This window comes from Anolis carolinensis, unplaced genomic scaffold (genome assembly GCF_035594765.1).
Source record: "Anolis carolinensis isolate JA03-04 unplaced genomic scaffold, rAnoCar3.1.pri scaffold_8, whole genome shotgun sequence".
Classification (NCBI taxonomy): domain Eukaryota; kingdom Metazoa; phylum Chordata; class Lepidosauria; order Squamata; family Dactyloidae; genus Anolis; species Anolis carolinensis.
In genome coordinates, this window is record NW_026943819.1 from 25,053,562 (window position 1) to 25,066,386 (window position 12,825).

The following is a 12,825-nucleotide window of genomic DNA, read 5'->3' on the forward strand; positions in this document are numbered from 1 at the left end:
TCAGCCAATAGAGTTTTTTTTTTCCGTGTCAGGAGCAACCTGAGTTGCTTCTGGTGTGAGAGAATTGGCTGTCTGCAAGGACGTTGCCCAGGGAACTTTGCCCAGATGTTTTGATGTTTTTACCATTCTTGTGGGAGGCTTCTCTTGTTGAAGTGGGAATGATTGTATATAGAGTTTTGTTTAAATGTAATTGAGTTATAGTGATGCAATGTGAGCTGGGGATTGCATCATGCACTGTCTGCTGTCCACTATGCAAGTGTGTAAAGAGTTAACTGAGTATTGCATCATACAGCAGAGGTGTTGATATATAGCCTTCTGCTTCCTGTCTCTCTCTCTCTGGTTATCTGCTCTCTGCACTCTGTCTATATGTATATCATCTTGTGAGAGATTTCCGTTTGTAAGTAAACCTTTTTATAGATAGCTGAAGTCTCAAGCCTCGTTACTGGTGCCAGTGCTTCTACGTGGGTCTTCTGCTGCATGTGTGCTTATCCAAAACGCGCTCTGACATCTCTCACGTCCCCACATGGAGCTGGAGCTGATAGAGGGAGCTCATCTGCGCTCTCCCCAGGTGGGATTTGAACCTGGCAGCCAATAGAGTGGCAGTTTGCAATTGTGTTCAAGAATAACTAGAACTCCAGGATTCTGCAGGACATTTCTATGACAGTTAAATTTGAATACTTTTTGGAGTGAAAGGGTCCTAGAGCTTCAGTATGGGACAATGTGATCTCATCCTTCCTACGATAAAATCTCAAAGCCTTGTGGAGAGGGAAATTATCATGTTTCCTTATCATATTTTCAACTGAGACGGCACTGGCACTCTTTTCTTTGTGATCTCACTTCTTTCATCTTTTTTGCAGAGTCTGGCCCAATCCACCTGCCAGGAATGTCCATCAGGGATGTTCTGCAACCACACTGGCATGGTGGAACCATTGACATGTCCCAAAGGTCACTACTGTCCAGCCCAGACAACTCTACCTCTTCTTTGCCCAGTGGTAAGATGTTCTACAGCTGTGTGACAGATTTCTCAAATGAAAAAAGAAACAACCCCAATGGCCCATAAGGAAAAATTCCAAATTACAATGTGCTTCTAGATATAGCTTTTGTTGCCCGAATCAAAATGCTTCCCTTTTGTGGATCTGCAGAATGCAAACATATTATGACAGTGTTTGGAATCTCATACTCTGGATTTTTTTTTAAAACCAAGACTAAAGATTCCAAAGTTGTAGGAGCCTCCGATGGCCTAGGGAATAAAAGCCTCGTGACTTGAAGGTTGGATTGCTGACCTGAAAGCTGCCAGGTTAGAATCCCACCCGGGATCCCACAACAAAAACAACAACAACAACAACAACAACAACAACAACAACAACAACAATAATACACTGTTATAATTGTATATTTATATTACATGTAATATTACTAATCATATTGCAATATACAGTGTTCCCTCACTACTTCGCAGTTCACTTTTCGTGGATTTGCTGTTTTGCTGTTTTTCAATAAACTCTTAAGAGACTATTATAAATCATAAAAAAATACAATTTACAGCCTAAGGAAGGGAGGAAGGAGAAGACAAAAGGAGAGAAAAGGAGCCCAAGTGGCAACGGGAGGAAAAGGAGGAGATTGTTCAACACACGATTGGTTGATAAAGACTTAAAATAGTGTATAACTACTAAAATAATGTATAAATATTAAAATAAATATAGTGTCCCTACTTTGCGGATTTTCACTTATTGCGGGTGGTCCTGGATTAAAGCCTTGTGACTTGAAGGTTGGGTTGCTGACCTGAAGTCTGCCAGGTTCAAATCCCACCCGGGGAGAGTGCGGACGAGCTCCCTCTATCAGTTCCAGCTCCATGCGGGGACATGAGAGAAGCCTCCCACAAGGATGGTAAAACATTAAAACATCCAGGCATCCCCTGGGCAACGTCCTTGCAGACAGCCAATTCTCTCACTCCAGAAGCAACTCCGGTTGCTCCTGACATAAAAAAATTCCAAAGTTTTGTTCTATAACTTTGTAAGGTAGGAAACATAAAGGTAGAATATACAACCAATTTTTTTTTCATATAGAGCCATCCTTTTTCTTCCTTTTTACACTAAAGAAGTTCCTACTATCGAAGAAACACCTTCAATAGTAATGGAACCAGCTCCTCAGAGTCATCCTTAGTATTTGCCCACTTGCTTGAAATGCAGGCCATTGTGTGTGGATTTGCTTTATAGTGCACTTGTTTAGATCTCAAAATCTCTTTCAGTCCCTAGGACTCAAAAATGTCACCTGACGGAGCAAATATTAAGTCTGTACTCATGAGATAAAGACAAATGGCATTTGTCAGGATGCAAAAAGATCAGCATTCTCCAAACTGACCTTTTAACATCCGACCAGAGCAAAGGGGCGAAAAGAACTGGATGAGGAAGACCATTTGGTTGGGAAGACTGATTTATGACCTGCTCTGGTTTTCAACCGTGGGAGAGGACAGTTGACGGGGAGGTGTGAATGGGGAAGAAGAAACGTGAGAGGGGGAGGGAAGAAGCAACTTGATATACTGGGGAAATAGCGGAAGAGGGGCAGTATAAGCTTTGCGATCATCTTAGCAAGGCGGATTCAATAAAGTTTCCATGGCACCAGCCGTGTGAGCCTACCTTTGTGTCCTACTCCATCCAAGGACTGACACATTTGGACAATATCACACCAGTCTTCATTATATTTGCTTTAATGCTTGAAGTGCTGTACAGGAGAGATCTCATGACTCCACAACAGTCTGAGGACTGTGTTTCTTTATGGAGAGCATTATCCTCTTAGCTCAGTGGTTCTCAGCCTGTGGGTCTCGAATTATTTTAGTCTACAACTCCCAGAAACCCCAGCTAGTTTACCAACTGTTAGGATTTCCAAGATTTGAAGGTCAAAACATCTGGTGACCCCCAGGTTGAGAACCACTGCCATAGCTCTCGATGTATCTTTGCTTCCTCTTCCCTTTCTCTCTCTCTCTCCAGGGAACCTATTCGGATATCTTAGGGGGCACTGGAATTGCTATTTGCAAATTATGCCCAGCAGGTATGTACTGCAGCAAGTCTGGGCTGGTGGAACCCGAAGGACCATGTCAACCAGGTTACTACTGTCTCCAAGGATCAAGTAGTGCTTCTCCGGTATGTTTAGTGCTGTTGTTCCATCTCCTGCTTTTCTATTCAGATAGCAACAATTGTTTAGAGCAGTGTGCTCCAACCTTTAGTTACCTGAAGGCCAATCAAATTTTAGTATAGGAATATGAGGGCCAGAGACATTCCAGAAAGAAAATGTTTCTTAAAAACTTAAAGCAGTAAGAAGAGTAGACGATTTTTTTCCAAATTAAAATAGTTTTCCAGTAAGAAGGGAAAGGGCCATATGCCGTCACACCCGGGCACCTTTTGAGCTTTAAGATGTGCTGCTTTCTTTGCCCGGGTGAACTGCAGGGCCTTACTTCAAAGCTCAAGAGTCCCAGTAACCAAGGCCACTTCAAGTTGAACATCAAACAAGATTTTTATTTTCTCAAAGTCCTTGACAGACTTGGCACATGTAGTTAAGGTTACAAATATAAACAATCAACTTATAAAGTCATGCAGATGTTTCTTTCTTGCTTTTCCCCTTAGCTGCTGGGCTAACTTCCTCCAAAGGTGAAGAGATCCTGAGATGCTCTCTACCCTAGCCCTGAGCTGCTATATTAGAAAGAGCAGATCTTTCCCTGTCTAAGCTCAAAGCTAGCTTGGAGACGAAGTAGTTGGAGCTTCTTCCAATGGCAGAGAAATCCTGAGATATTCTCTGCCCCAGTGCTGAGTTGCTATATTAGAAAGAGCAGGTCTTTCCCTATCTGAGCTCAGCACCAGTTTCAAAGGCAAGAGGTCAGTACTTACGATGGCTTGTCTGAGCTGGCCTGGCTTGGCCACACAGGCGCATCTGAGATCCTTTCTCTTCTACAAAAAGGCAAAAAGGCTTTTCAAAATGGAGATTTCATTCCCAGGAAAAGGGGCGGTCTCCAGAACAAAAAGATACTTTGCAAGCTTTCAGCAGCAAAGACTTTGCTGAGCTGGCTACAAACTCTGCTAATGGTTTACTATCAGGGTGCTGCAGAATCTGCAACAGCCCTGGAAGAAATGCAAACAGGTGCTATTTCCTACAACTATGGGACTATGCAAATCAAACTCCTGGGAGACAGAACAAGCCAACAAAAATGAATTGTTGGGGTGCATGTGGCCATGGGTTGGACCACACTGGTTTAGAGTAATGCTGATGCATTCATCTCTCTTCAAACTTCAGATTTAAAAAATGGACATTTTGTAGAGAAAATAAATACAATTTTCCCCCTGAAGGGCCTTTTCTTCAGAAAAAAACTAAAACATGAATTATGGAATATTTCTTCTAGAATTATGAATAAAAGAGATGAAGTGTTCACATATTTACAGCATCGTGATTCTTGGCAGATGAATATATTCATGCAAGGATTATTACAATTCCTGGTCTTGATATCCGTTTCACAGTTCTTTTGATGGGGATGAGTGTGCTACATCTGCTTTACACAATGTGTATGTGCCTTCAAGTTATTTGTTGACGTATGGCAACCCATGAATTTCATAGGTTTTCTTAGTCAAGGGAAACTCAGGGATGGTTTTGCCCATGCTGCATTTTTCAGTGTTTCTGAAAATGTACACTTTTTCCTGGAGGGAAAAAGAGTCAAATATTTTTAATCCGATAGGTTAAACCTTTTGGAAATTTTACATCACTAGTCCAGGCTTCAAAGTTGAGATCCAGGTGGGTCAATCCCACCTTCATGAGATGCTGTGTGGAATAAAATTGTTACTTCATAAAGGCCCCTGAACCAATGAGAACACAACTAGGCTCTATTCATTCACTTGTTGCTAGGTAGCTTTTGTTCTGGTCATAATGCAGACATTCAACTGCACTTTGGCCAAGAAGGACTATAGTCAATCTTGGTGATAAGTTTGGGCAGTTGTGCTTTAAAGCTTGAACGTTTCCCCTCAATTTTAGTAATTGCACTGCATTTCAATGACTCAACTATGTTTCTTTTCTGTTTCCCAAGTCTGGCCTCCCCTTTGGAGGCCCTTGTCCTGCGGGGCACTACTGTCCTGCTGGCACAAAACAACCCAGAGAGATGCCCTGCCCAGTCGGGACATGGAATGAGCAGAAAGGGGGGCGGGATTCCAGCTGGTGTCTACCTTGCCCCCCGGGATTCTTCTGCAGCAGCCCAGGCCGCGTTTCCCCAACAGGACCCTGTGCTCCAGGTAAGTGCACAAGAGGCAAAAGTAGCTTGGGAAGTATCTCTGTATGCAGCTGGAAGAGGTGAAATCTCTTATAATGGTGCCCCTTCCATTCAGAGAAATAACAGTTGTTTCTTGTATCATGCTATCCAAAATTATTTTGTTGGTTTTTGTTTCATATCAAGGTTACAAAAGTTCCTGTGATTCTGTTGTTGGGGTTTCCTACTTGGAAATTAATGTAAAGTGTTTACCAAGCCGACCCGAATATAAGGCGAGGCACCTAATTTTACCATAAAAAAAACTGGGAAAACATTGATTCCAGTATAAGCTGAGAGTGGTAAATTTCAGAAATGAAAACAGATACCAATAAAATTACATTAATTGAGGCATCAGTAGGTTAAATGTTTTTGAATATTTACATAAAGCTCAAATTTAAGATAAGACTGTCCAACTCTGATCAAATCATTATTCTCATCATCTTCAATGTAAATGTGCTTATGTATCCTTTTAATAATAATAATAGTAATAATAATAATAATAATAATAATAGAGTAAAATAATACATATAATAATAACAATTATTATTATTATTATTATAAGAAAATAATACATGTAGTAACAAATAGAGTATAATAAATATTATAATAATAAGATCACAGTGAAATAATAAATGTATTATTATTATTATTAATAATAATAATAATAATAGAGTAAAATACATGTAATAGTAGCAACAATAATAGAGAAAAAAATAAATGTAATAATACCAATAATAATAGAGAAATATAATAAATGTACCATATATTATCGAATATAAGCTGACCTAAATATAAACCAACCAGGACCCTCACCTGAGTATAAGCCGAGGGGGGGCTTTTTCAGTCTTAAAAAAGGGCTGAAAAACTAGGCTTATACTCGAGTATATACAGTAATTATATATATCTCATTTAGTTCGTTTTTTGTATTTCTTGACAAAAGCATGGTTTTGCATTTCCCCTTAATGGTATGAAACATTGTCTGCTTCCCATTGTTTTCTTCCATAACAAGGTACCATGTAATGCCATTTAATGGATTCCACTTGCTTTTAGGGTTTTATTGTAGGGGTGGGACACGAACGGCGAGGCCAGTGGACCGGGCCACTGGAGAACTGTGTCCCGAAGGTCATTTCTGTCCTGCTGGCTCAGCAGTGCCATCTCCATGCCAAGATGGGGAATACAACGCCATAACAGGTCAGGTGGGATATGGGGGTGGATCGGTTTGCAGGAGTTATCAGAAAGAATAGACAAATTCCCTTTAGCTCAAATCAGATTGACTCAGAATTAAAGCAAACTACTTTCCTCAAAGAACCAGCATAATGTAGAAATTTGAGTACTTGGACTCCATAAAACCAGTGTTTGAATCTTCACTCATTTATGGAAATCCATTGGATGACTTTGGGCAAGTCTCGTTTTCTAAGCTTTAGGGCAGTGGTTCTCAACCTGGGGTCCCCAGATGTTTTTGGCCTTCAACTCCCAGAAATCCTAACAGCTGGTAAAGGCAAAGGTTTCCCCTGACGTTAAGTCCAGTCATGTCTGACTCTGGGGGTTGGTGCTCATCTCCATTTCTAAGCCTAAGAACCAGCGTTGTCCATAGACACCTCCAAGGTCATGTGGCTGGCATGACTGCATGGAGCGCCGTTAGGGTAAACTGGCTGGGATTTCTGGAGTTATAGGCCAAAAACATCTGGGGACCCCAGGTTTATTTATTTCGTGTCAAAAGCATTGCATAATAAATAAGTCTAAAGGGACCTCAGGTTGAGAACCATTGCCTTAGGGGAAGGCAATAAGAAACTCCTTCTGAATAAATTGTGCCACAAAAGATTTTGAAGTTGATTTGAAGGTACATGACAACATCTCCCAAGAATTTGGGAAGCACCTTGCCTTATTTCTGACCCAATCCAAATTCAGCCTACTCCATCCTACCTCCTGATCACCAATAAGCTCCATATCTCCATTCCTTTCTCAGACTGTCTTTCCGGCACAATTAACAAAAAGGTCCCAAAACTATGAGAAAGAAAGAAGATCAGGTCACCAAGTAACTTTGCAGAGTTTTCCTAAGACTACTGAAATTCAAGTCCAAATTGAAGAAGTTCAGTACTTATTTGAGATGAGCATTTTCAAGCTCCCAGTGCCAGAAGTATGACTCTGAATAGCATCATCACCAGCTATAAATGTTCCTGTAATGTTCATAATTAATACACAGATATCACAGATAATATTTTTATGTGTGAGATGGAGTAATTTCGGGCTCCATCTCCACAGGCTTTCTTTCCTTTACCCAGGCCAGGAAGAATGTTTCCCTTGTCCAGCTGGCCTTTATTGTAAGAATGGTGTGAGATACCACTGTCCAGCTGGATTTTACTGCCCACCAAAGACAGGAGTCTTCCTTCATCCTTGTCCTCCTGGAACCTATAATCCAACGTCAGGAATTGACAGAGTTGAGAGATGCCAGTTGTGCCCTGCAGGTAAGAAACTATCTCAGAATTACAGGTTGGGTGACCCTTATTTGAAATGGTTGGGACTAAAAGTGTTTTGGATCCCCACCCCCAGATTTTAAAATCCCTGTATTTCCATATACGAGGGCTATCCAGAAAGTAGGTTACATTTTAGAATTAAAAATGAACAAAGTGTAGGAGAAAACATTTACCATATGCAGTTGAAAGTCACACCCAAATACCACATCTCACGTAGTCACCATTCAAATCTAGGCACTTACCTTAGCGACGAATGAGCTTTACAACTCCTTCCCCACTAAATTCTGCCACTTGTGTCCTCAACCATTTGTTTCCAACAATGGCAACGAAGCATTTTGGCGACTCTGCTCAGCTGCGGAAAGGGGTGACTGGCTTGTTGAGAACAAGCAGCAGAATTTAGTGGGGAAGGAGTTGCAAAGCTCATTCATCACTATGGTAAGTGCCTAGATTTGAATGGCAACTACGTGAGATGTGGTATTTGGGTGTGGTTTTCAACTGCATATGGTAAATGTTTTCTCCTATACTTTGTTCATTTTTAATTCCAAAACGTAACCTACTTTGTGGATAACCCTGGTATGTACATTATGAGATATATTGGAAATGGGGTCCCAGATTTCCAATAACATGTTTCATGAAAGGAAGGGTGGGGCAGGCATATTGTTATTTCATAGAAGTTGTGAATCCTCATAAGTTAAACTGATATAGTTCACAATGCCAACTATACAATCTCGAGCAAGAAGTTTCACTAAATATAGGTGTGCCACTGATGTTATCTCAAGGCAGATCTTGGAGTTTCAGATTTTGGAATATTTCAAATTTTGGATTTCTAGATAAATGAGGATCAACCTGTATAAATATGGCAGATTTTTTTAAAATTCAGATTTAATTTTTGGGTATTTTTCCATCTCTACTTGCAGAAGTCCCTCCACCTTACTTTCCCTGGACTAACAACATTTCTGAAAGATTTTTAGTATTTGTCTTGTTGGCTGCCATAATCAAGACCCGAGGCACACTCTTCTCCTTTGCATCAATGGGATCAGTTTCTTTCCTTTTTCCACTGTGACTGCGTGTCATCATAGAAAACCACTGACCTTTTCATATTGGAGTCTTTGTGTTTCTAACCAGGGATGTTCTGCGGTGAATGGGGATTGTCTTCTCCCTCTGGTCCCTGCCTGCCAGGGTTCTTCTGCAGTTCAGGTATCAAATATTCCATCTATGCCAGCCTACACATTTTATCATCATATTTATTCATAATGGGTCAAGTAAAGTCCTATATTGTACTTTGTATGAAACCTGCTACTAGGCTGTTGAGTGTTCGATTCCCTTCGGGAAAATCTTGTATTGCAGCCATTTCCATCACAGAGCATACTCCCAGTTGAAGAATCCAGATAATGTATCTGGGTCTTCCTGCTAAAGCTTGGAATGGTTACAGAAATTGTATTTTCTTGTGGATTATGGGAGTTGTAGTTCCAGTCTCTGTCCCATGCTCACAGAACACAGGCTGCTATAAAAAAATAGAGTACTGAGGAAATGCATTCAAAATGGTCTCAGGATTATTTTTGTGATGTTCCTTGACTTAGCTCTCTGATTCTGTTTAGGCTCCAGCGTCCCAAATCCGGATGGAGCCATCAACACAAATGCTGGTGGGCCTTGTCCTCCAGGGCATTTTTGCCCAGCTGGCACCAGGATCCCTTTGCCTTGCCCAGTGGGCACCTTTTCAGACAGGTATGGACCACACACCACTGTACGTACTCCATATCTTCTTCAGTTAGAGATGGGAGTGATCAAACTTAATGGAACCTCAGAAGATATAAACATCAGGAACTAGGACTTTGGTTTGTATACAGGGAGGGATAGCTAACACTCCAGAAGACAGGAGCAGAATTCAAAACGATCTTGACAGACTAGAGAAATGGGCCAAAACTAACAAAATGAAGTTCAACAGGGACAAATACAAGATACTTCACTTCAGCAGAAAAAATGGAAATCAAAGATACAGAATGGGAGACACCTGGCTTGACAGCAGTGTGTGCGAAAAAGACCTTGGAGTCCTCGTGGACAACAAGTTAAACATGAGCCAACCATGTGATGCGGCAGCTAAAAAAGCCAATGGGATTCTGGCCTGCATCAATAGGGGAATAGCGTCTAGATCCAGGGAAGTCCTGCTCCCCTTCTATTCCGCCTTGGTCAGACCACACCTGGAATACTGTGTCCAATTTTGGGCACCACAGTTGAAGGGAGATGTTGACAAGCTGGAAAGTGTCCAGAGGAGGGCGACTCAAATGATTAAGGGTCTGGAGAACAAGAATCCCTATGAGGAGCGGCTTAAAGAGCTGGGCATGTTTAGCCTGCAGAAGAGAAGGCTGAGAGGAGACATGATAGCCATGTACAAATACGTGAAGGGAAGTCATAGGGAGGAGGGAGCAAGCTTATTTTCTGCTGCCCTGCAGACTAGGACACGGAACAATGGCTTCAAACTACAGGAAAGGAGATTCCACCTGAACATCAGGAAGATTTTCCTCACTGTGAGAAGGGCTGTTCGACAGTGGAACTCTCTCCCCCAGGCTGTGGTGGAGGCCCCTTCTTTGGAGGCATTTAAGCAGAGGCTGGATGACCATTTGTCGGGGGTGCTTTGAATGTGATTTCCTGCTTCTTGGCAGGGGGTTGGACTGGATGGACCATGAGGTCTCTTCCAACTGTAGTATTCTATGATTTTATGATTCTATGATTCTACAGTCAGCCAAACATTGCGTTTTCTGAAATGTCCACCTCAAGCTGTAACTATCCTGGGGTGGGAATGGGTCTTAGAGGTCATTACTTTGGCCTAGAACCAAGATTGCCTGGCATTTCTCCCTTTTCAGGTTGTATCTCTCCCTTGAGTCAAGCTGCATTGCATGTCCACCTGGCCATTATTGCCTTTCTTCTGGCCTCACGGCTCCGTCTGGACCCTGTTCTGCTGGCTACTACTGCCTCCCTGGGGCCACCTCACCTTCCCCTGCAGGTAAATATATTCACTTGATGTATCATTGTAAAGGAAGCATATGTATTGAGCCAACTCTGACGAAGGAGCCCCGGTGGTGAAGTGTGTTAAAGCGCTGAGCTGCTGAACTTGCAGACCAAAAGGTCCCAGGTTCAAACCCCAGGAGCAGCGTGAGCGGCCGCTGTTAGCTCCAGCTCCTGCCAACCTAGCAGTTCGAAAACATGCCAATGTGAGTAGATCAATAGGTACCGCTCCGGCGGGAAGGTAACTGTGCTCCATGCAGTCATGCCGACCACATGACCTTGGAGGTGTCTATGGACAACGCCGGCTCTTCGTCTTATTTATTTATTTATTTATTTGCAGTATTTATATTCCGCCCTTCTCATCCCGAAGGGGACTCAAGGCAGATTACAATGAACACATATATGGCAAACATTCAATGCCAACAGACAAACAACATACAGTATAGACAGACACAGAGGCATTTAACATTTTTCCAGCTTCACAATTCCGGCCACAGGGGGAGCTGTTGCTTCACCGTCCACTAGTGGCTGTTCTTCCTCATTCCTTTCCTCATGTTTTGCTGGCAGTTTTATGGTGTTGTAAATTAGTTAAATTAGCCTCCCGCATAAAGCGTATCTAAATTTCCCTACTTGACAGATGCAACTGTCTTTTGGGGCTGCATAGGTCAACAACAAGCTGGGCTATTTAATGGCCGGGGGCTTAACCCGACCCGGGCTTCGAACTCATGACCTCTCGGTCAGTAGTGATATATTGCAGCTGGTTACTAGCCAGCTGCACCACAGCCCAGCCCAATGGAGATGAGCACCAACCCCCAGAGTCAGACATGACTGGGCTTAACCTCAGGGGAAACCTTTACCTTTACTTCAACTCTGACATTCGTTATCATCTTGTTGACCAGAAACTCACTTATGCATTTTTCAACTGTTCCTTTTCGATAGCATTTTCAGAACAGGGAGGTCCTTGTCCCATGGGCCACTTCTGCCCAGAGGGAACCAGCCACCCACTTTCCTGCCCTGCGGGAACCTATAACAATCTCACCAGGCAACCTGATTGCTTCCTGTGCGCAGCTGGTTACTACTGTCCTGAAAATACCACTGACTACAGCACATTCATATGCCCACCAGGCTTCTATTGCCCTGAAGGTAAGATGTGCCACTTTGAGGCATGCCTGATGTTTGTGATTCAAAAGAGAAAAACCGCTCATGACATCAGAAAGGAGGATATGCATCAATGTAATAGCAGGAGTATTTTTGCTTAAATACCTTGGAGAGCAAAGCCTTTAAAAGTTAAATGGAGAGGCTTTTTTGCATGTGGGTTTTTAAGTGAGAATTGGATTTCCAAAGGGAAATGAAAGAATAAATTTGCAAAGCTTCAGAACGGTTCCAGATCCATCATTGCCATCTTGTGGCAGCAGAATAATATGACAGAAAACCAATGAGTCCTCTGAGCTGCATTGATTTGATTGTTTGGATCTGTCACTCTCTGTACAATTCAGTGGAGAGTGTGGGGTTAGATCCTGCCCAAAGCAGCATCAAGGATGTGTCAGAGTATTTGCAGCACAGCAGTAGTTGGATGGAAGCAATGGAGCACAGAACGAAGACACACTCAGAGACGTTGGTAAAACTATTTACAAAGTTTTACTGAATGCAGAAGTAATCAACACAAACAGACTTACAGACGACAGATGAACACAGGACTGTTCTGTTCTCCAACAGAACCTGACTTAACTCTAGGCAGACAGAACTCAACTCAATTATGCACACACACTTGTGTCTGGATACTCCCTAGTTCCAGCCACACATCAAGGTCATCATAGCTTCTTGGCAATTAACTCTTTCCACACTATGGTACATTCTGGATGATGCAATCAGTTGCAATACCAGCATGGCACAAATTGCATTTAAACACTATCAATACATAAATCCCACATTAACAGGATGAACCCAAGGGACAATTTACTTTTTTCAGTTTTTCATGGTTGCTTCCATGTGAGTTCATTCCACTTTGAACCTTAAGAGAACTATCCAAGGTGCTGAATCCAACCTACAATATATCTGTATTACCTT

At 42.2% G+C, this 12,825-nt stretch overlaps 1 protein-coding gene across 2 annotated transcripts in view; it reads left to right on the forward strand.

Annotated features, from left to right (window-relative positions):
- The window catches only part of LOC100564612 (zonadhesin), a 180,895-nt gene that overhangs the window by 62,808 nt on the left and 105,262 nt on the right, over nucleotides 1–12,825 (forward strand). For both annotated transcript variants that reach the window (XM_008119521.2, XM_062960921.1), the window contains exons 18-26: nucleotides 858–992; nucleotides 2,988–3,140; nucleotides 5,066–5,267; nucleotides 6,332–6,472; nucleotides 7,564–7,746; nucleotides 8,881–8,952; nucleotides 9,354–9,480; nucleotides 10,617–10,756; nucleotides 11,698–11,901. In XM_008119521.2, the coding sequence (XP_008117728.2) occupies nucleotides 858–992; nucleotides 2,988–3,140; nucleotides 5,066–5,267; nucleotides 6,332–6,472; nucleotides 7,564–7,746; nucleotides 8,881–8,952; nucleotides 9,354–9,480; nucleotides 10,617–10,756; nucleotides 11,698–11,901 (1,357 nt within the window). The remainder of the gene's footprint in view (nucleotides 1–857; nucleotides 993–2,987; nucleotides 3,141–5,065; nucleotides 5,268–6,331; nucleotides 6,473–7,563; nucleotides 7,747–8,880; nucleotides 8,953–9,353; nucleotides 9,481–10,616; nucleotides 10,757–11,697; nucleotides 11,902–12,825) is intronic.